Source organism: Chenopodium album, chromosome 4 (genome assembly GCF_948465745.1).
Source record: "Chenopodium album chromosome 4, dcCheAlbu1.1, whole genome shotgun sequence".
NCBI lineage: Eukaryota > Viridiplantae > Streptophyta > Magnoliopsida > Caryophyllales > Amaranthaceae > Chenopodium > Chenopodium album.
The window spans coordinates 71,073,809-71,097,710 of record NC_137837.1 but is presented as its reverse complement, the minus strand read 5'-3'; the positions used below and the strand labels follow the sequence as shown (position 1 = coordinate 71,097,710).

The 23,902-nt window shown below is 33.0% G+C and overlaps 1 protein-coding gene and 2 long non-coding RNA genes across 3 annotated transcripts; all 3 read left to right on the top strand.

Annotated features, from left to right (window-relative positions):
• Positions 1 to 2,293: 2,293 nt before the first annotated feature.
• LOC145627205 (F-box/kelch-repeat protein At3g23880-like) lies at positions 2,294 to 4,159 on the top strand. The gene is made up of 2 exons (XM_081679601.1): positions 2,294 to 3,400; positions 3,630 to 4,159. The coding sequence occupies exons 1-2, from the start codon at positions 2,365 to 2,367 to the stop codon at positions 3,704 to 3,706; spliced, it is 1,113 nt and encodes a 370-aa protein (XP_081535727.1). The 5' UTR covers positions 2,294 to 2,364; the 3' UTR covers positions 3,707 to 4,159.
• Positions 4,160 to 6,082: 1,923 nt separating this feature from the next.
• Positions 6,083 to 7,194, top strand: LOC145629273 (uncharacterized). The gene is made up of 3 exons (XR_014111629.1): positions 6,083 to 6,242; positions 6,603 to 6,650; positions 6,885 to 7,194. It is a non-coding gene; the product is annotated as an uncharacterized LOC145629273 (long non-coding RNA).
• Positions 7,195 to 9,845: 2,651 nt separating this feature from the next.
• LOC145629272 (uncharacterized) lies at positions 9,846 to 10,510 on the top strand. Its single transcript, XR_014111628.1, has 3 exons — positions 9,846 to 9,972; positions 10,087 to 10,128; positions 10,214 to 10,510. It is a non-coding gene; the product is annotated as an uncharacterized LOC145629272 (long non-coding RNA).
• Positions 10,511 to 23,902: the final 13,392 nt, after the last annotated feature.

The window sequence follows — 23,902 nt, the reverse complement described above, 5'->3', positions numbered from 1 at the left end:
TGACCTATTCGAACCTGAAAAAAATGGTGACCCGAACTGAAACCAATCCTAGATCCGAGTTGACCCGAGTATTTGAGACCCGAACTCGAACATTAACTGACCTAGAGACGACTCGACCCGAATGTAACCTGTAAATTATTGACTTGAACTGAACCCGGCCTTAACCGAAATTGACCCAAACCTGTTTTAACCCATTAAAACCCGAATTCAACCCGACCTGTTCCTAACTCGACCCAAATTCAACCCGATCTTTTCCTAACCCAACCCGAATTTAACCCTATTTTTTCCTAACCCGACCCGAATTTAACCCGACCTGCTACAAACCCGACTCGAATTTCAACCCGACCCGAATCAACCCGACTTGTTATTAACCCGGCCCAAATTCAACCCGACTTGTTATTGAATCAATATGTATAGGTCGTTATCTCATATTGGTATTGGAATGAAAATTGAATCCGATCCTAACTCTATTCCTTCAATATTTCACTTTGAATTTTAAGAGGTTAGTTTCACAATATGTTTTTAGGGACAAATTTCAAGGATGAAACAATTGAGAAATGTGACATATGGTTTTCTAGGAAATTAAAATTCAAGATGGGCATTGTGCCATATGAAATAACTAAAAAAAAGCTTGCTATTATTGACTTGGAAATGACCCGACTTGATTATAACCCGCAAATTATTGACTTGAATCGAACCCGACTCGAACCCGAGAAAGACCCGACCTGATTATAACCCGTATATAATTGACTGGAACCAAACCCGACTCGAACCCGAGAACGACCCTAACTCGTTTAAACCCTTAAAGACCCGAATATAACCCGACCTATTTTTCACCCGATCCGAGTGATACCCGACCTAAACCCGACCTAAACCCGACCCAAACCCGATAAGATGTATGACCCGACTCAAGCATGACCCGACTCACACTAACTCGATCCGTTTATCCGAATTGACAGCTCTAATTTACATTATCATAGAAGAGAGCCAGTGAATCTATTTTAATAATTGTTAGCCCGGCACAAGCTTGCCACAATCCCGGTATGGCAAAAGAAGTATGTTGGTAGGAGTAAACATAGGTTGTGCATAAATTGGCTATGAAATTATACCCAAATTGAGTAAAATTGTGTAAGCAAAACAATAAACTAAGGGTTCGTTTGACATTGTTGTATTTTTCTATTTTTTGGTTTTCTGTTTCTTAAAAATATATGATATATATCCCATAATGAATCAAAAATTATTTAAACTTATTAAAATCATGATAATTTTGAAAACTGACAACAGAAAAGTAGAAACACTATTTTCTTGTTTCCTGTTTTTAGTTTTGGTTTTCAAAAAAACAGGAAACTGAAAACCAAAAATGATCCCAAACAAGCTCTTATTAATCAAAGGTATTAATTATAACTTGAAAATGTATGTTATACTACAATGTATAGAAATAACAATTCAATAGTTGATTGGCAATTATCAACTACAATCATCAATTATGTTCTTTACAAACGAAAAGAAAAACAGAGGAAAATAAGAAAACAACTAATGCCAGTGGCTTATTGCAAACCTGCAAATTTACAACTTTACGAAGCTAACTTATTTAGGAACCATCCTTGGCCAAGCTACTCCATTCAAGTCTTTTTAATAAAACGACATTAAGATCTCGAGCGACCGCTTTGAATTCAAAGAGAACTAACGCTTGATTCGCTATTACCCCATAGTTCACGAGCCAATCCACATCACAATTGGACTCTCTGTAGCAAAGGAACTAACACTTGATTCACAATTACCCAATATTTTGCGGGCCAATCAATTATGTAATTGTAGGGTTTTCTTTCCGGTACAATAATATTGTCAACCTAAAATCAACGATCTATTTAAAAAAAGCCATAGCTTTAAAGACGGACTCTATTAACTTCTTAATTCACACCAATTAAGAGACTTATATAAGATATTTTATTTATTAGAGTATTTGGCTTTTCTTTTAATCCTTACGGAGTATTAATTAAAAATTGTGAGTTGGCCAACTATCTTACCACTATGCCTTAGCTAGTTATGGTATGTTCTTTTCAGCTTAATTTCAGTTTAGTTAAGTTCTATTCAAATAAGTTCAATTCCTAATTTTCTTCTCTCATAAACATCAGTTCAATTCCTAATTTCTTTCTCTCATAAACAAGTCACTTCAACTCAGTTAAGCTAACTTCAATTCAATTCATCTCGGCTCAATAAATCAAAAGTCAACGCTCTACACCTCTTAAAATATGAATTTTTCTCGAAGTAAATAAAAACGACTGTATAGAATCTTCCCTCTTACCTTAACTTCAACTTCAACCAAAATTGGGCAAACTCCGATTCTAAAACCCTAATTTGAAGATGAATCACGAGCTTCTCAAAACCCTAATCATTCCAGATGACTTGATCTTCGACCACATTCTGCCCAGACTCCCGGTAAAATCCCTAATTCGATTCAAATCTGTTTGTAAGAATTGGTATAATCTTATTTCTACTTGTGAATTCGCTAAACACCACCTTCAATTTTCTTCAATATCTCCTCATTTTTTGATATCTAAGTTTATTTCCAACAATACTGTTAATTGGCGTGATTTTTATTTGTTATCCTACGATGAACACAATAAAAATCTTGAAGATTTAGTTCAATTGGATGCTCAATTGAGCTATACTATGCGAAAACCAACAGAAGTAGGTTGTTCTAATGGTTTGATATGTCTGTATTTTTCTGAGAATAGGTATAATGTCAATAGTTTTGCTTTGTGGAACCCTTGTATTCGTAAATATCGTAAAATTAGCACTCCTTCTGGTAAATGGTTGTGTAAATGTGGTTTTGGTTATGCATTAGCTCTTGACGATTACAGGATATTCGCGGCATTTTGCCCTTATGAGGAGGATGATAGTCTTGATAAATCGCGTACCCAGTTTTGGGTTTTCTCGTTGAGAGTAGGAAAGTGGAAACAGATAGAGTTTTCGAGTGGTGAGGATGATTTGATTAAGTCTGAGGGTATTGTGAAGGGAGTGTTTGCTGGTGATTCTCTGTATTGGTATGTTTTCAAATCGGGGGGTTCGTTTCAGCAACGTGTTGTTTGTTTTAATTTAGTAGACGAAAAGTGTAGAGAAATCTTAGTGACGGTTTCACCTAGTGAGTATATTGATTTTGATTGCTATGAGATGAAAGGGTGTTTATCGTTGCTTTGTCGTGCACGTGATCAGTCCTATGGTGTTTGGATTCTGAAGCAACAAGATGGTAATGATTCTTGGGAGAAATTATTCTCAATGCCTTTCACAGTTGGTAAAGACCTTCTTGCTTTTTCTCCGGCTGGTTTGTGTTTGGTTAAACATTTGCAGCAGTTCAAGTTGGTTGATCCGACTTTAGAAGAGCTCGAAGATTCCCAAGGTATTGATTTTGATGTGGGTGTGTGCTCAGTATTTTGTCATGTTGAGAGTCTCATCTCACCCATTTCTCCCTTTAAAACTGTGCAACTATATTGGCATTCTTGGATCTAGGTAGCACAAAAGTGGTAGCTCAAGCTGATTGAGCATGCCACAGGAATGTATTTTGATGATGGTGTATACTTGGTTCATCAACATGTTGAGAGTCTAATCTCACTTATCTTTCCTTTTAGCATTGTACAAATTTATTGGCATACTTGGATCTAATTGGGACAGAAACGGCACCTCAAGTTGGTTGATCGAGTTATAGAAGACTTGAACATGCCCATCTCACCCTTTGTGCTTGGTTGGATTGCCTGAAAATAGATCACCACTTCATCCTATCCTATCCACCACCCGTCTTCATTTTTCTATTCATTATACAACAACAGGGATGTGAACTAGTGTTCAACACAATATGGGAGTCTATTCATTATACGACAGGGATGTGAACTAGTGAACAACACAATATAGGAGAAACAAGTTTCTGAATTGTATGTAGGCAGTGTAGCATCTAACGTCTACTTGTTCGTCTTATGTTTGATGTGAAGTTCAGCCAACTAGAGGTAAAATCCTCGTATGGTTGCTGTAATTGTCTTTGGCTGCATCAGTCTTGCAATTGTATGCTAATTTCTGATGTAACTGGCCTGCTGCTCCTTAATTCTTGAATATTAACAGCTAGAACTTGTTTATATTGGAAAAATATCAACAGTTTGATTATAACATTATGAATTGGTTAAAATTGGTTCTGCAACTTGGCAATAGCTGAAATAACTTGTAAACTCGTAGTAGTTAATGTTTATGCATTCATATCTTACCAATTGGTATACTGTATCTTGTAATTCCTTCAACAGGTGCATTAAGAGCAACTACAGAAACCATTATATGTATGTACAACATGTTGAAGAAGCAATTTGTAGGCAGAAACCCAACTTTACTCTCCTTGGTTATATATAATTTGCCAAGGTAAAAGTTATCGTTGCTAATGAATTTTCCATAGCCACCCCTACCATTGATTCTTGATGCTAGGGGAAAGAGTACATGGTTATGTATAGAGTCCAGACTGCTATGACAATGATCAAAAGTTATAAATGAGTAAGATGTTTAATTTCCTTGGTGCTCATCGGTCCATGGATTTCGCTTGCTAGGTCTATGAGCTCACTTGGGCGAATAGGGAGGACTCTAATAAGGGTCTTTAACTCACCGGGCTTCTTCTACCATGCATATATTATTTCATGGATAGTTGGATACCTCATTGTAATAATTAATACTACTTAGTGCCGAAAGCCTAAGAGCATGGTGTTACACTAGCAACAATCTATGCGAAAAGAAAGGCATGAAAGTGGATATTGGATCAGGACATTATAAAAGAGCTTAATGTTTTGCTATTGAGAAAACTGTAAAATTTACGAACTACTTCTATCCCATTAAGATTGCTCCATATTCATAATTTCAGCTTTTAAGAGTTAGTTCATATGCAAATGAAGTGTTTTTGAAAAAGAGAATACTATAAGTCGTTAAATAGAGAAAATATACCATAAAGAAAATGAGACAAACTCAATGAGACAAACTCGATGAGACAACTAAAATAGTAATACCGATTACATGACAAGTGGGATGGAGGAATACATGGTGATCATAAGCTAACAAATTCATTACACAACCCACGACACCTAGCACAAACTTCCATATATTTCTATAAACTATGAACTACATACACATAGATAATCTAGAGTTGCAAACATAGATACAACTTTCGGATGTAACTTAATATTTTCGCATACTAATCATGTTAGAGATTCAATCCTCTACTTTCTTCCAACGACTTAAATTTTGTGTAAAGGTCACAAGTGACATATTTTGTTTGTTTGTTTGTAATTAGATGTTTTGATATGATTTTATTAGAATCGGGTTTGATTTAATATGACCTTAATTTTATTAATAGTTTTAAAAAACATTTTTGTCTTACACTGAATTATCCAAGAAGGTATCAAATATCAATCAAAACCTGATTAATTATTACATTACATTCGAATATCATAGAAAAAAGGGGGGGTGTTTGTTTCTATGTTATGCCCCCAAATTTCTTCGGTTTCTAAGTTGTGCCCATGCTTTTTTAAACGTCTAAGTTGTGCCCTCAACTTCACTAATTTTTATTAACAATAACCTTTAACGTTATCAATAACTTTTTATTTATTATTATTATTTTATTTTCTGATTTTTTTTTTTAAAGTGTTAAACCAATTAGAACGGAACACGTGTCAAATTAATAACGCCACGATACCATTGTTGATAAAATAACTTAACTTTCGTTATCGGATATGGATGTTAAAGGGTATTATTGATAAAATATCATGAGGTGAACTTTGAAAAAGCATAGATACTGCTTAGAAACCGAAGAACATAGCTTAGAAAATTCCCAAAAAAAAAAAAGGCATAAAAAATGGGAGGAGGATATGAGTCGAAGACCCCTTTTACCAATTGAAAAATTAATCAAAATATTCGTTTTGGATGGTTCACTTGTAAAAAACGCTACATTAAGAGGATCCCCTAAATGTGCATGTATTCCATTGGACCCACACATTGCATAAATATCTCCTAAAGTTAAAAAAAATAAAGCAATTGTTCAACTCTTCTTCATCTATAAATAGCAAGCAATATTACATCAAATAAAATCACAACAAACTCATATCTACAAATATCTTATTAAGCTCAAAACCTCTTAAGAGTTTTCTTCAAATTCATCAACTTATCAACATGTCTGGCAAATGTGGAAACTGCAACTGTGCTGACAGCACCCAGTGTGTGTAAGTGCATTTTATTTAGCTAACTATTCATGCTTAATTATGCATAATCAAACTTTGTACATATCAAATTAGTACATGTTAATAATTCGTTACAAATTGATGTGTTACAAATTGAGATAATCTAAGGGGTTAAACGAATGGCAGCTACAAAATTACATTTGATACATATCATTCAATATATTACTCGACTTGAAAACATGATTTTTGTTCTTTATTATAAAATGATGTGAAAAAAAATATGTATTAACAAAGAATACAATAAGAATTTAGTAAAAAGTTGAATATAAATTTATTTGTCTTGAAATGAGCAATTTGTTTTATATTGGTTGTTAATATTATTGACCAATTTTGCACTCGCAGCAACAAGGGAAACCAGTACGGAATTGACACCGTGGCTGATGAAGTCATGTAAGTTCCAAAAATGTCAAGATTATTTCTTCTTATTGGGATCACGGTATATAAAGTCGTAAACGTAACAAAATATTTACTACTCCTAGTATCTCTAAAAGTTTTAACTAGTTGAACTATTAGAGACGGTGGGAGTAGTAATAATGCTTAATTAACATCTAATCTATTATATTATAAAGCAAATAAATCATTGATGGTGTTTAACTTGCTTCTTCTTTGCCTTCGATCATGCAGCTTCTACGATGGTATGGTGATGGAAGGCGGTAACTGCGACAGCTGCAAGTGCGGCGCTAGCTGCGCCTGCACCAGCTGCTCATGCTGCTCTCACTAAGCAAAGCAACCTCATTAGATGGAAGGCCTTATCATATTATCTAATGTTGTTTAATATGAGCTTCTAATCTACTTAATTATGTACCTTATACATTATGTATAAGAAGACTTATTTATTATTGGAATAATTTGTTACTTTGTATGCTTTGTAATATGGCCCTGTGCCTAATTATATTTGCTATCAATATTATTGCATCGAATTTATTATTAGCTATTGATCAGTCTCATTTTGTTCATATTTTATGATTATGTTGTCTGTAACCAAAAGAAACCCCAATTAAATTAAAACTAGACGATCCCAACATCTCTTGAAATTGAGAGGCAAGCTCTAACCACTTAAGCTATCCGATCCCTCAATCTTGTACATAATACCTTACCAACGTGTTTAATCTTGTACAATAGCGATGAAAGTGTATGTATATAAATCAGCCAACTTTACAAGTTACCATAATCGACCTTATAAACAGTTACAACTCAAGTGAATGGGGGAATATTTTGGATTTAATAGATGCAATGCAAGTAATTTGCATGATTGATTGAAGAGGAAAGTTTGTCGTTTGAAAAAAAATTGGGAGAAAGTGAAAACTAGATGCAAGAGGAGCAAAGAGTTCAAGCTACTTAGCAGCAAATAGTTAACGTAAGTGCCTCGTTTTCAAGGCAAAAAAAAGTTGCACACGGATCAATATATTTTTTAATGCGTAAAACTAGACGCTTATTTTTTTTTTTTTTTTTTTTTTTTTGTCAATTCTGAGCTCAATTCGTTCCATAAGAACTAAAATAACCCCTAAAACCTTGACGGGATATTTTACAGCATGCAAATCGGTGAAAAAATTGAATTGGGTGACAATTTATAACTATTAGTACATTCGGGTTATAATTTGCATATTTTTTTTTTAAAATGACTGTAATTTATAAAATACAAACTTTACATGTTATATAGAGTATATTTTAATTAGTTTAGGAATGCGAGGCCTTAAAAAAATTAAAAAAAAAATAATTAAAAAAAAACTTAGTTGACTTTTGCACTAATTTTAATTCATTAAACAGTCAAAAAATGAAGTTTGGTATAAAGGTTTATAACATACTAGTTACAAAGTTAGCTTTCATTACTTCATAGCCAAAATGAAAAAGTTTCTAGGTGAAATTTTCTCCTGACAACCTTTTGGTGAAATTTTTCTCATGACCGCCCTTCTGAGATTAATCTGTATGTATTGTCGGACTCTTTATCTATTAATTGATATTATTACTCTGTTTGCTTTGTTAAAAAAAATTAAAAAAAAAAAAATAAAACGAACAGATTAAACGAAACTATACTAAACTAAACTATACGGTCAGCTAATCAAATTAAACAGATTAAACGAACCACCCAATGAACCGACAATCAAACAAATGCATTACGCAACGAGGAAGTACAAGATATCAACATCTAGACTCACTTTGATAACAAGTTGGCCGAGCCACAATTGCTAAAGCTTAGATTCTTATGAAGAAGCATACATCCAAATGGCTTTAATATGACATAGACTTGATAGGAAGAATATTATAGATTGAGCACTTGAAAAAATAGATGTGACAATAATCCCTAATTTGTGTACTACTTTGGTTTTTATTTGTTTTTGCATGGATAAAAAAGGTTGCACCATAATAATAACTAATAAGACCATAAAAGTGTAGACTAGACTAAACTTTCCACATCAAAGATTCTCGGTCATGGTTCATGGCTACAAGCAATTGTAATGCTAGCCATCTAAAATTAATTAAAGGGCCTTTTTGTTATCTCCTTTCAATCTTAAATTTCATCCTCTCATTAGTTAAAAAAAGCAAATTATTCTGATTCTATTGTCCATTTCTAATTTTCCTTTTACAGCAATTTGATCTCTCATAGATGCAATGGGCGCATGGCTTTTTCAAAGAGTATTTGTTGATTAAGGTTATGTACAAGTTTTTTTAGTTTTTATGAGGTGTTAGCTCTCGAACATACATAAGTACGGGTAAGGATGAATTGGTGTTTAGCCAATGACTCATGATATGACGTGTAAATGCTCTCATCTCTGTCTCTATGCCCTAGTTCCCTCTTTGGTTAAGTCTTACCGGCTTTGATCAATTCTTATATGATCCTTGGTTTTAAAAAAATGCAATGGAGGGTAATTGGCGATTACATACATAATCAAGAGTTGTTCCCAATTTTAAGTTGGAACTTTGGAAGGACAAAATTATTTGCCTTCTCTCAATAAAACAGAAATACCACTATCGATTCTTAAAGCTGCTTCAATAGCAACAAAATAGACGATTCAATTTCGGGTGATAGATATAATTATCAACTACATTAAAAAATGCAAACCCCATTTGTAAGGAAGAAATCATGCATTTCAAATTAGAATATTTAGCCAAATAATTTTTTTTCTTCAATAGACAATTATAGGTGGATTTCAAGAAAAATTGAAAACAGAGCAGTAATTTTGGTAAATTAAGGCTTAGGCAAATCGTGCATACACTCCCAAAATAACAAATTAACATTATTAAGGTTGGTCGATTATTGGAAATTGATTTATCATTACTCGACAAGGTTTAGTTCGTCTCAAGCTCCAAGTGTAAGCTTTAGAACTCACAAAAGAGATGATAAGAAAACGATTGATCGATCCCATAAAAGAAAAGATAACATAAGACTCGAGAGAAGAATAGAATGCCAATGCCAAAATCCCCCACATTGGGAGGGCACCACCACCTTCTTAAATCCATCAATTCATCAGATTCCCTTTGAATGGTGCCTCTCTTGCGTGTCGTGTTGATCCTCTTAGAGCAACCCCTTGTATCGAACCTAAACCTTAGCTAGCTCTTCCTCTATAAATACTGACCTACATTGCACAAACTCAGGTTATAAGTAACTCGCGGACATACGCCGCTGAATCCCAAAACTTGTAGTCTTTCACTCTCAATCAACAATGGCAGACAAGTGCGGAAACTGTGACTGTGCTGACAGGAGCCAGTGTGTGTAAGTTTTGTTTTATGGAGTTCATAGACTTTAGTGCTGTTTTACTAAGTTTTCTAAAAGCATAGTGAAATTCCTATCAGATTAAGATTGACAACTCTTTCACTGTCCTTGCAGGAAGAAGGGAAGCCAATATGGTTTTGTGGTCACCGAGACTGAGTAAGTTCAATGGCTTAATTCGGTTTTTTCCCATGTACAACGAACCCCCCATCGATTAACAAACAATATGGTCATCACATTGCAGGTACTCGGAGTTCATGATGACAGAGGGTCCCGAGCATGGTTGCAAGTGCGGCAGCAACTGCCGATGCATTGACTGCAAGTGCGGTCCTCACTGAGCACCTATTACTTACCTATAGTAGCTCATATGATCTTAGGATATATATATATAAGCTATTTATAGATGATATAGTACTTCAATAAGAGACATATTTCTGTACAGAGATATGTTTAACTTTGCTTTCGACACCTGAGGATCACGTTTGTGCTCTGTACTCATATGAGCTTCTAATATCATTATAGTATAATTTGCTGTTTATAATTATTCTCTAATACACAAATATTTTCAGCTTTTTTTTCCTCTCTTATTCAACTAAACACAGAAGGATATTATACACTTAACATGATGCCAAACAATCAATCTTCTTCTAGTCATCATGAACAAACTCTGTGTCACAACTGTAGATGACTAGATGAGTATATCAAAACCTAAAATTATAAAGAGTTAAGATCTACTCAATGTTACATGACATAATTTATTTGCAGCTTAGCATTAAAAGACTAGAAATTTTGAAATGCTCCCAAGGCCCCAAAAGAATTGGGAGAGATGGTCACATAATGAATTTAACGATGGATCTACGACAGTTGTAAATGGTCATGTAGTCTTTTCTTTCTTCTTTGCTCTGTATTTTTGTCAGTAACATCTTCCTGAATATGGTAAGAAGCCACCCACAAATATCAAGAAGAAAAATTACAGGAGCAAGAAAAAAAAAAAAAAAAAAAAAAGATCAAAATCCAGGGGAAAGAACTGCCTAGGACTCATATTACTCACACCCGGGTACTCAAATCTGATATGAACACGCATCTAAGTGTCTGACTTGGCTACCACAACTCTTGCCCAAAATGAACTGGCCCATTACTAGGGGTAAAAATCGAGAAAGATAGATAAAATAAGAAAACAAAACCCTCATCATTGCACATAGTACAATTTAATTTAGGAAACTCAACCAAAGATTATTTGATTATGTTTAGTTCATTGGCAAGCTACCATGCAAAACTTAAGTATTACTTTCCTTCCATGCCTTGTTAAACTGATGCAGCAAACACAACCTTTCCAACTCTTATCATACATCTTATGGCTAATAGTGTGTTTTATAAACCATCTAATCTATTTCACAAAGCTCCATCTACTAGCAAAGTAGTGATGCTCTTCAAAAATAACCAAGAATTTTCACCTAACAATATAATCTGAGTTGCATATGAAGAAAAGATGATTTACAATATCAAGCAGTACATATATGGTGGTCCAACAAATGAAATCTCATCCAGGTCTGGTAGAAAGATCCCAAATCACTTCTTTGTCCTAACCCAACTAAAGTGTTCATGGAAGAATTCACAAGCTTTCAGATCATTGTATTTTTCCTTGACATAACCAAGACTGCAACAAAGCTTTTCCTTAATTTAGTTTATGGCGTAAGCTTCTCATCAGGGAAGACCACAAAAAGAGAGAGTTTACATAACAGCCAATGTGGGCTATGTGTTTACCTCCCATTCTGCATACTACTTCTGTATAAAAGCTTTTATTCTCGATAATCTGACTTCACTCATCTTAGACAGCTAAGCTACTTAAGATGCTAACAAAACATTATCTAACAGCAATACACCCTAGCTAGAAGCTATAGTTAAGAAAATCCAAAGCAATAATTATCCACTACCCTAGCTAGAAGCTAAAATTAAGAAAATCCAAAGCAATGATTATCCACTAAAAAGAAATGAGACCATAATTACTAAATAACTACTTCGAGACCTCATGGCAATTGCCAAATGTCAAACAGAAGATTTAGACCATATAGTTTAAATCATGGATCATAATAAGGAAGAGCAACATGTAATGTAGCATACCACATCTTGAAATGTCTAAACCATCAACTTCTGAAAATCCATAACAAAGATGGCAAGAGTCTACCGGTCTGACATCTTGCTTCCAGACCAACATGTTCATCTAAAACTGTCAGATACCTTATATTCACATAATTGTGATCTCAGGAAATGAATCAACCAAAAAAGAACTATCAATCATGCAAAATCTCACAAGCCAAAATTACACTCATATTGATGCCAATTGCCAAATGATTAAATGCCTAAAACTTCCTCTGTGTCCACTGAAGAATAGTTTGTTTGCAACTTAATATGGATGCTTGGTCTCTCATATTAAGGTGCCACCAACTCACCAAGTATAATTGGGTGAGAAGGCCCAATTGATGTGGCCAAAAAAAATATGTATTACAATACATTTTCAACTAAGCTGCTGTTCAGATCCTAAGTTTCCTAACTTCTATGGTTATATAAGATGGTTCCTCATCAAGCAACCAACTTCTGGACACCAACAAAACACCAATTTAAGTCTCTAACCATAACTAGTCCTCAGGTCTATTGATTGTTCTCTCTAATAGCTCATGTCATTATCAATTTGCTCATTGAATTGAGTCACTAATAAACTGTTATAAACTCTATTCTTGAGAGGACTTGGCTCTTGAAAAAAGACTTTTTTCTCATAAGCTAGCAACCCCCCAAGTTCCTTACAGTGAACCATATTAACACATCTACGGTTCTACTTGGCACATTATACAACATCATACAAATAGCACATACATTTGATAACAGTATCCTGTGACTGTAAGAAGCACCCTTTCTAGAAGGACTGGTAAGCGATAATCAATTAATCCCTTTGGAAGCTCGGCTGAAACGCAGACAAAACACACTTTTCTGCAATCCTATAAATTACGATAGCAAAATAACTGCAAAAGATGGGCTAGGCTTCATATCAAAGTCAGCAATCATCAGATAGAATAGTCAGACCATCCAGTTAAATTTATCAACAAGAATGCAAATTGTAGCATACAATATCATGACATGTCTATATGATCAATTTCAATGATTCTATCACAAAAATACGATATCTAACTGCAAGACAACATACTCATCTCAAATAGTTTTGATACCTTTTATTCACATAAATGTGATCAACAAGTGTATAACCCGAAAAAGAACTACCTATTTGGCAAAATTTCAAGAATTCGAAACATCCAATTCCAATTCTTCATCAAACATTAAATCCCTCAGCACGAAGGCATTGCTTATGCGCCTCGATCCACTTAGTACACTTATCTTCACCATTCTGTACTATACATTCATCTCTCAGCTTCTTAGTTTCAGGGCAAGCACAACATATCTTCTTTTTCGGCTTTTGATCTTGCTCGGAAGCTTTCGAAACCGTTTCCGGGTTCTTTTGTTCTACTGGCACACCATTACTAGAGGATGCAACTCCTCCCATGATTAAAACCCTGAACAGAAAAACACATTCAAACCATTCAATCCACATTTCTTACAAATTTGTATAATAATTCAGTCATTCCCCCTAAAAATTCTGAAAAATCCCAACTGCAATCAGAAATAAACAAGAAATGGGTACAATTTAAATTCCTCTAATAATCTAAAAATCAAAATAGCAAAACTTAAATTACTTCAATCTAATGTAACACTAGCAATACAACAATAAAGTAAAAAACTAACATAAGGGTTGAACATATAACTTTGATTCAGTAACATAAATCATAAATATGACCATATTCATAAAATAAATTGGATTTATGTTTGAAAAACACCCTTTTTCTTCTTATTCAAGAAACACCCAATTGTTGCAGCAATTAAATTAGATAAATTAACTGCTTTTTATTGTTCAAATTTCAAAATCTAAATAAAACAGTGGATTAAGAATTGAAAGAGATGATACCTTAGAATTCAGCAAAAGAACGGGGATGAAGTTGAATAGCAGAATAGTAGAAGAACGCAAAGAAAAGGTTGAATTGTAGAAAGGAGGAAGAAAATTTCAGAAACGACGTGTTTTATTTTCGGGCGTTTGTACAAATTGTACTGTGTACTCCGTAATACCGTACTACTGTTTTGTGGGTAATTACGTAATACGGAGTAAGGTTTGACCCATTAATTCAAAATGTACTTAAAGCCTTAAAGCCCAATTATTGATCAATTCATGATATTATCTAGTCCAGCCCATATAGACACACGGTTAGGAGTGTAATTTCGGGTTATAACGGGTTGAAATGGTTAGCGGGTCAGTTTGGGTCGGTTTTGAAAATTATTGGGTCAATTTGGTTTGGTTTTATAAATGGCAGTTTACATTCGGGTCGAGTCCTAATCAGATCATGTTGTATTCAGTTTGGGTCATAATCAGTTTGGGTTAAACCGGGTCAGTTAGAAAAAATGTTAAGCCAGTTTAAAAGCGGGTTATGGTTCAAAACAGTTCGGGTTGTAATCGGGTCATAATCAGTTTGGTTAACAAGTTTGATTTGAAAATGGGTTTCTAGTCAAAAATCGGATCGAGTCATTATTGGTTAAGGTCATAATCGGTTTGGATTGAATTGGGTCTCTATGGAAGCAATTTTAACCAATATGAAGCATGTTTCAGTTCAAATCATATCAGGTTAAAATCAAGTCGGATCATTATCGAGTCTGGTTAATCAAATAATGGGTAGGAACGGGTTAGGTTATAACCGAGTTAAGTCAATACGTTGGGTTTATTGAATAGTGGGTTGAAAAGGATCAGATCATAAACATATTAGGTTACGAGTTGCAAACGACTCAGTCATAATGGATTACGGTTTGTAAACAGTTCGGTCTCAACAGGTTATGGGTTGTAAATGGTTTGGCCCTTACGAGTTACATGTTATAAATTGTAATCCCCCGTATTTTTAAATATATTATTAATGAAATTATATTTTATTCATAATATTTATTTGTATTTTTTTTCGGATTTAATTTCAAAAGTTTCAAATTATTTTTGGGTTTGATGAACGATTTTATTACAAAGAACTTTTTATGAACCTTTCTTCACTAATTTATATCCAGCAAACAAACCAAACCCACTTTCTTTTCTTAATTGGCCCATTAATTTTATGAGGCCCAATCTTAAAACTAACCCTACACCACTCTCTCTCCTATAAATACCCCATACATCCCCAAAATTTCCCACACAAAAAGGTTAGTCTTATTTTCATCCTCCTTTGTTTCATTATTTTGCTTAATGTTATTTTAATTGTTTTGGGTTTTGATTTTAGTATAAAGATTATATTTTTAGTATTAAATTATATTTTAATGGTATAAAGATTATAAATTTCAGATTATATTTATGTTATAAATTTCATATTTTATGAATTATAAACCTAGGGTTTCAATTTATTGAAAATCATGATTTTAGGGTTTTTATGAACAATTGATTTAGGGCTTTTATAGTAATGATGTTTTGAAATTTTGGTGATTATATTACTAATTAGTTTCCAGATTATTTTGAACACGTAAATTCGTATTTTAATGTTTAGATTTCGGTTCGTTAATATTAATCCCGTTTTAATCCCGATCAGGTTCTGAACTCATCCGATTTTGACAAAAAAGTAGTGTTTTCCATGTGGAAACGATGTTTTAAGAAAGACTCACTACCTTTGGTAGTGAGCACCACCCTCTCGTGGCCAAATTCTGCCTCTAAATATGATTTTCGGGCAGTTTTTCATTTTTAACGAAGTTTTTTATTTTTAAAATTTTATCCTTGAGTTTGATTAATAAAATTAATTATTTTTAAAGTTAATTAAGCATATAAATATATGTTTTATTTATTTTAATAAGTTTTTCATCATATTATATTGTTGGAAATTACTTGGGATAGTAATATTAATTGTTGGTTGTTTTCTAGGAAGTGATTATTCCCTAGGAGAATTTTAAGTGATTAAAAGTGGCTCAAAAGGATTGTTTGTATGAGGTACGTACATGTCTACTTCGTTGTAAGTAGTATCATGTTTAGGTACCAAAGAAAAGAACTTAGTTTCATGATTAGAGAACACTTGGATGAAAATTGTTTGGTTATACATTTAATTAATTCATGTGCTTATGTTTATGAGACATGTTTTGGTGAATTGATTATGTTTGTATGGAATTATGGATGCAAACATGTTGAATTATATTGGATTAATTGTTTGTATGGAATGTTGATACAAGCATAATTTTATTGGATTGGTTTGTTAACCACATTTGGATTAGTAAAGGATTGAAATTTAATGGTTTAAATGGAATGAATTTATTAATTATTACCTTATATTATTATTGTATAATTGGATATTCATATGCTTGAGTGTATGTATATATAATTGACGTATATAATTTTATGATATGATCTGATTTAATTGTCTTGCTACTATTGTTATATTGAATGATTGTGTTATTTTTCTAGGGTTCTAATGTTGTTTCCATAAGGAGTATTGTTTTATCGAGGTTTTAGGGTTGCTAATGAAGAGTATTATTTTTGGGTTGGGATTTGATTATTTTTGGGTGCTAGTATTATTTCCCTATTAGGGTTGAGACGTTTTATGAAGTGAATTGTTATGTTATTTGGGAACATGTGCCATTATTGAGATATTATTTATTATCACGTGAACGATAATTTGATCAGACTATGCGATCAAAAGGTTGAGAATGATTATTTTGTTATTGGTTTGAGGCTCGGCGTTATAGACCTTAGTCCTTGGCATGTTGGTAATGAGATAATGATCATGAGTTAAGAATGAGGTACCATCTTTATTATTTATTTTTCTATGGTCCCCTACAGTGGGAATTGACCCGTATGTGGTCTGGTTCAAGGTGTTTTCTAGTTATTGGGAGTATTCAAGTTTTTATACTTGTTGGTTTTATTCGAATTACCCATGTCCAAGGCTAGGTATAGAACAATGAGCATGGCACACTTACGGGATAAAGAGTTGAGTAAAGGTTTGTATTATTATTCGAGGTTGAGTTGATAAAGGTTATTTTCAGAGTACAATGTGTTATGTAGTTTTGAACTACATTATTTAATTGAGCTAGTAATGTTGATTATCCTAGACTAACTTTGTGAGAATGGAGTCGCGCCCATTCTTGCATCGCGCTAAACTTTTATTTCAAATGGTCATTTGGGACCTGGATTGGACAACCTGGTCTATTGCTTACTCCAAACTAAATTAAATTTATTAAATTGAATATGATGAGTCAAGTGTTTGGAATTGGTTAGTAGTATGTTGAGTCAATTGAATTGTTTAAGTGTGGAGTCTTGATTATTGAATTCACATTGTATGTTTATTTACTTTAATTAATTGAGCATGCTAGGTTTGGTACGTTGTAGCTTGTATGTACTCAGCTTTGCTGATTGCGTGCTTTTGTGTGTGTTTTCTTTTGGTCATGGCCTTCGCCTTTCAATGACCCTGTGATGATCCAATTATTACACTTGTATTATTGGGGAGCAGTATGCACAGGTTAGCTTGATGATGTGAAGTTAAGGGATTTGACAAACGCATTGTCAAGGGATTGGTGTGATTGAGAGTATTCGATTCTTGTGTTGAACTTATTTATGCTTTGCTATTTCGTTTATGTTTTGGATTTTTAATATTGGTTTGGTTTTAAATAAGGGCCTTATATGGTTCCAATTTGTAAGCTTTGACTTATTCGTTTTCTAAATTGTGTTATTTTAAATACTTAAGTTTGATTTTTCCGCTGCGATACTTTGATAAAGCCTTAACGTTTTAACACGTGGCGGTAACATGTCAATGGTTCTCCACTATTTTATTTAAAGTAAGTGGTTTGAAAAAGGGAGAATTATTGGGGTGTTACAAAGTGGTATCTGAGAGCTTAGGTTCGATTTAATTACCACTAAAATTAATTTAAAGTTTTTAGGCGCCTAACGTTTTAAATCTAATGAGTTTATTCGACTACCTTATTTAAAGTTAACTTAGATTTTCAAAAATTATTCTATTCTAATATATTTATTTCGGCATTTAATAAAAAAAGTTTATTTATTTGTTTTATATATTTTCAAAGTATTTTTGTTATTTTGAAATAAAATGAATTTAATTATTTATTTTTATTCCTAACTTGTGTGCTTATTTTGCTTATCGGTGAGATTTGGGTAGCATTAGAAAGGGCGTATAGAATAGATTATTTATTTCTTTATGCATTGTAATTAATTACTTAATGCTTTTATATTGTATGAAGTGATCATGCAAGTTATTTAATTGTGTATGTTCATGTAATGGTGCAAACTTGAGTGATCACTTAGTATCATGTTTAAGGATTAAAGCATGTCATATGGAATGGAATGGAATGAGATTCTTTGTGTAATGTGAAATGTTTAAATGATTTAATTTATTTGTGTGAAGCATGTAATTATGTGTCTACTAATGTGTGTTAATTTAATGATGTTATGCACTTGATGCATGAATTTTGGTGGAATTGAATCAAGGGAATTATTTTATTTAATTTTCGTGTGCGTAGGAATGATTAAAAATAAATAATCATTTCCTTTGAAAGTGACTTATTAGGGGCGATTGTGTGGCCATGTCCACCTTTCTACCTTAATATATATATTTGATGATTATGAATGTGATTTATTAAGCAAGAAGAGTTTTTTTCGCGCTGATGTCAGCCTAAGAGTGTGTTACATTTCTAGGTAGAGAAGGAGGATGGCTAACAATGATGCTTTAGCTGCTGCTATTAGGACTAGTTGAACCAAATTCGATTGACTTGCTTATTAGTTTGCCTACTAGTGAGGTTGTGAGGTGCACCAAGATACATAAGGGTTTACCTTTGAGGATTGGAGAGACTGATTTTCCATCTGATCTTATAGAATTTGAGTTGGATGACCTTGATGTCATTTTGGGAATAGATTGGTTAGCCACTTATAAGCTAATATAAGATTGATTGTGAGATAAAGAATGTTTACTTAAGGAGTTCTTTGGGGGAGATTGTGTATTACAGACGTTTTGGGAAACCAAATGGTATTGGGATTATTTCTGCGTTAAAGTTGTCAAAACTTGTACGTAAGGGGCATCCTTTGTTCTTTTGTTGTGTGCAAGACTTGGAAATGAGTAGTAAGTGAATGTGGAAGATGTGCCAATTGTGAATGAGTTTTGGATGTATTTTGTGAAGAAGAAATATGGGAGCATGAGATTGTGGATCGATTATAGAGAGTTGAAATAATGTCACAATAAAGAATAAGTACCCACTACCCAAGATCGATGATTTGTTTGATCAATTGAAGGGAGCTAGTGTGTTTTTCAAGATTGATTTACGTTCGGGGTATCATCAATTAAGAGTGGCTGATAAGGATATACCTAAGACTGCTTTTAGGATTAGATATGGGCACTACGAGTTTACAGTTTTGTCTTTTGAGTTGACCAATGCACTTGCAATTTTTATAGACTTGATGAATCGAGTATTCCATGAACAAGTTTGTAGTTGTTTTTATTGATGATATTTTGGTATACTCGAAAAGTGAGGAAAACATGAGCCATTGGGAGGCCGAGGATGATATGAGAAAGAGATAACCTAAGTTGTTTAATGAGGTGAGTTACGAGGGCGTAACTCCTGTTCTTTAAGGGGGGTAGAATGCGTATAATTTCACGCTTTTTACCCTATTTTATGCTATTTTATGGTGTTTTCATGCTTTTCATAGCGATTTTATTTGTTTACGCATCTAGTGAAGTGCGTAAATTGGAATGGTGATAAAGTATTAGTGTCGATATTATGACACAATTGGGATATAATTTTGTAATTTTTGAAATGGCTTTATGCAAAAGTTTTGCAATTTATGGGATTTTGTGCTAAGTTTCGGGACGAAACTTCTTTTAAGAGGGGTAGATTGTAATCCCCCGTATTTTTAAATATATTATTAATGAAATTATATTTTATTCATAATATTTATTTGTATTTTTTTTCGGATTTAATTTCAAAAGTTTCAAATTATTTTTGGGTTTGATGAACGATTTTATTACAAAGAACTTTTTATGAACCTTTCTTCACTAATTTATATCCAGCAAACAAACCAAACCCACTTTCTTTTCTTAATTGGCCCATTAATTTTATGAGGCCCAATCTTAAAACTAACCCTACACCACTCTCTCTCCTATAAATACCCCATACATCCCCAAAATTTCCCACACAAAAAGGTTAGTCTTATTTTCATCCTCCTTTGTTTCATTATTTTGCTTAATGTTATTTTAATTGTTTTGGGTTTTGATTTTAGTATAAAGATTATATTTTTAGTATTAAATTATATTTTAATGGTATAAAGATTATAAATTTCAGATTATATTTATGTTATAAATTTCATATTTTATGAATTATAAACCTAGGGTTTCAATTTATTGAAAATCATGATTTTAGGGTTTTTATGAACAATTGATTTAGGGCTTTTATAGTAATGATGTTTTGAAATTTTGGTGATTATATTACTAATTAGTTTCCAGATTATTTTGAACACGTAAATTCGTATTTTAATGTTTAGATTTCGGTTCGTTAATATTAATCCCGTTTTAATCCCGATCAGGTTCTGAACTCATCCGATTTTGACAAAAAAGTAGTGTTTTCCATGTGGAAACGATGTTTTAAGAAAGACTCACTACCTTTGGTAGTGAGCACCACCCTCTCGTGGCCAAATTCTGCCTCTAAATATGATTTTCGGGCAGTTTTTCATTTTTAACGAAGTTTTTTATTTTTAAAATTTTATCCTTGAGTTTGATTAATAAAATTAATTATTTTTAAAGTTAATTAAGCATATAAATATATGTTTTATTTATTTTAATAAGTTTTTCATCATATTATATTGTTGGAAATTACTTGGGATAGTAATATTAATTGTTGGTTGTTTTCTAGGAAGTGATTATTCCCTAGGAGAATTTTAAGTGATTAAAAGTGGCTCAAAAGGATTGTTTGTATGAGGTACGTACATGTCTACTTCGTTGTAAGTAGTATCATGTTTAGGTACCAAAGAAAAGAACTTAGTTTCATGATTAGAGAACACTTGGATGAAAATTGTTTGGTTATACATTTAATTAATTCATGTGCTTATGTTTATGAGACATGTTTTGGTGAATTGATTATGTTTGTATGGAATTATGGATGCAAACATGTTGAATTATATTGGATTAATTGTTTGTATGGAATGTTGATACAAGCATAATTTTATTGGATTGGTTTGTTAACCACATTTGGATTAGTAAAGGATTGAAATTTAATGGTTTAAATGGAATGAATTTATTAATTATTACCTTATATTATTATTGTATAATTGGATATTCATATGCTTGAGTGTATGTATATATAATTGACGTATATAATTTTATGATATGATCTGATTTAATTGTCTTGCTACTATTGTTATATTGAATGATTGTGTTATTTTTCTAGGGTTCTAATGTTGTTTCCATAAGGAGTATTGTTTTATCGAGGTTTTAGGGTTGCTAATGAAGAGTATTATTTTTGGGTTGGGATTTGATTATTTTTGGGTGCTAGTATTATTTCCCTATTAGGGTTGAGACGTTTTATGAAGTGAATTGTTATGTTATTTGGGAACATGTGCCATTATTGAGATATTATTTATTATCACGTGAACGATAATTTGATCAGACTATGCGATCAAAAGGTTGAGAATGATTATTTTGTTATTGGTTTGAGGCTCGGCGTTATAGACCTTAGTCCTTGGCATGTTGGTAATGAGATAATGATCATGAGTTAAGAATGAGGTACCATCTTTATTATTTATTTTTCTATGGTCCCCTACAGTGGGAATTGACCCGTATGTGGTCTGGTTCAAGGTGTTTTCTAGTTATTGGGAGTATTCAAGTTTTTATACTTGTTGGTTTTATTCGAATTACCCATGTCCAAGGCTAGGTATAGAACAATGAGCATGGCACACTTACGGGATAAAGAGTTGAGTAAAGGTTTGTATTATTATTCGAGGTTGAGTTGATAAAGGTTATTTTCAGAGTACAATGTGTTATGTAGTTTTGAACTACATTATTTAATTGAGCTAGTAATGTTGATTATCCTAGACTAACTTTGTGAGAATGGAGTCGCGCCCATTCTTGCATCGCGCTAAACTTTTATTTCAAATGGTCATTTGGGACCTGGATTGGACAACCTGGTCTATTGCTTACTCCAAACTAAATTAAATTTATTAAATTGAATATGATGAGTCAAGTGTTTGGAATTGGTTAGTAGTATGTTGAGTCAATTGAATTGTTTAAGTGTGGAGTCTTGATTATTGAATTCACATTGTATGTTTATTTACTTTAATTAATTGAGCATGCTAGGTTTGGTACGTTGTAGCTTGTATGTACTCAGCTTTGCTGATTGCGTGCTTTTGTGTGTGTTTTCTTTTGGTCATGGCCTTCGCCTTTCAATGACCCTGTGATGATCCAATTATTACACTTGTATTATTGGGGAGCAGTATGCACAGGTTAGCTTGATGATGTGAAGTTAAGGGATTTGACAAACGCATTGTCAAGGGATTGGTGTGATTGAGAGTATTCGATTCTTGTGTTGAACTTATTTATGCTTTGCTATTTCGTTTATGTTTTGGATTTTTAATATTGGTTTGGTTTTAAATAAGGGCCTTATATGGTTCCAATTTGTAAGCTTTGACTTATTCGTTTTCTAAATTGTGTTATTTTAAATACTTAAGTTTGATTTTTCCGCTGCGATACTTTGATAAAGCCTTAACGTTTTAACACGTGGCGGTAACATGTCAATGGTTCTCCACTATTTTATTTAAAGTAAGTGGTTTGAAAAAGGGAGAATTATTGGGGTGTTACATAAATGGTTCGGTCACATTATCGAGTCTGGTTAATCAAATAATGGGTAGGAACGGGTTAGGTTATAACCGAGTTAAGTCAATACGTTGGTTTATTGAATAGTGGGTTGAAAAGGATCAGATCATAAACATATTAGGTTACGAGTTGCAAACGACTCAGTCATAATGGATTACGGTTTGTAAACAGTTCGGTCTCAACAGGTTATGGGTTGTAAATGGTTTGGCCCTTACGAGTTACATGTTATAAATGGTTCGGTCACAGCGGGTTACGTGTTGAAAGAGTTCAGGTTAATCAGATTTTTGTCGGGTTTAAACGGTTTTCGGTTTAATATGGATTGAATTATTATCGGGTTCGAACATAATTGGTTTAGGTTGGTTTCAATTTTCGGTTGTTATGATTTGACCTGATAACGGGTCAAGTCATTAACGATTTGCACAAATTCGATTCAATTCGGTTTCAAGTTGGAAAAAATGGAATTTTAATGGTTTGGTTCCTTTTCGGATCGGTTCGAAACAGTTGGGTTTAACAGTTCAGGTAAAAAACTAGTGCATCGACTCATTAACTACCCAATACCCGGGACAAGTATGACTTTTGATATTCATATGAATAATATCCATTTATTAGAGTCTTAGGAGAGATCATCTACATTTAGAGTGATACAAAGAGACTAGAATTTAGTGCTGACATTAGTGGTTTTAGGTTGAACCAAAGACCAATCCTATATGGACGGTACTTTGAGAATTTATTTTAAACAAGTGCATGATAGAAATTTGTTGTTTGCTTCAATAATATTGAGGAAAATCGCTCTGCTATTGGCTTTTTAGCCTTAATTCATGCATATTGAACACACTTATATTGTGTGCACTTAATATGGTTCACTGACTTCACTCTACTGTTACTTATACGGTAAAACATTAGTGTTGAAAATTAAAATTATCTTTCTGCTTGCTATAAGCCTAGCTTTCGGTTTTAATACAATACAATCACAGAGGAACCAAAACACACGGTTAGAAAAGCATTACAAACTTCTA

Coding starts and splice junctions, on each gene's coding strand:
- LOC145627205 (XM_081679601.1), top strand. CDS start 2,365: ATGAATCACGAGCTTCTCAAAACCCTAATCATTCCAGATGACTTGATC. Junction 3,401..3,629: donor AGAGCTCGAAGATTCCCAAG/GTATTGATTTTG, acceptor CTTTCCTTTTAG/CATTGTACAAATTTATTGGC.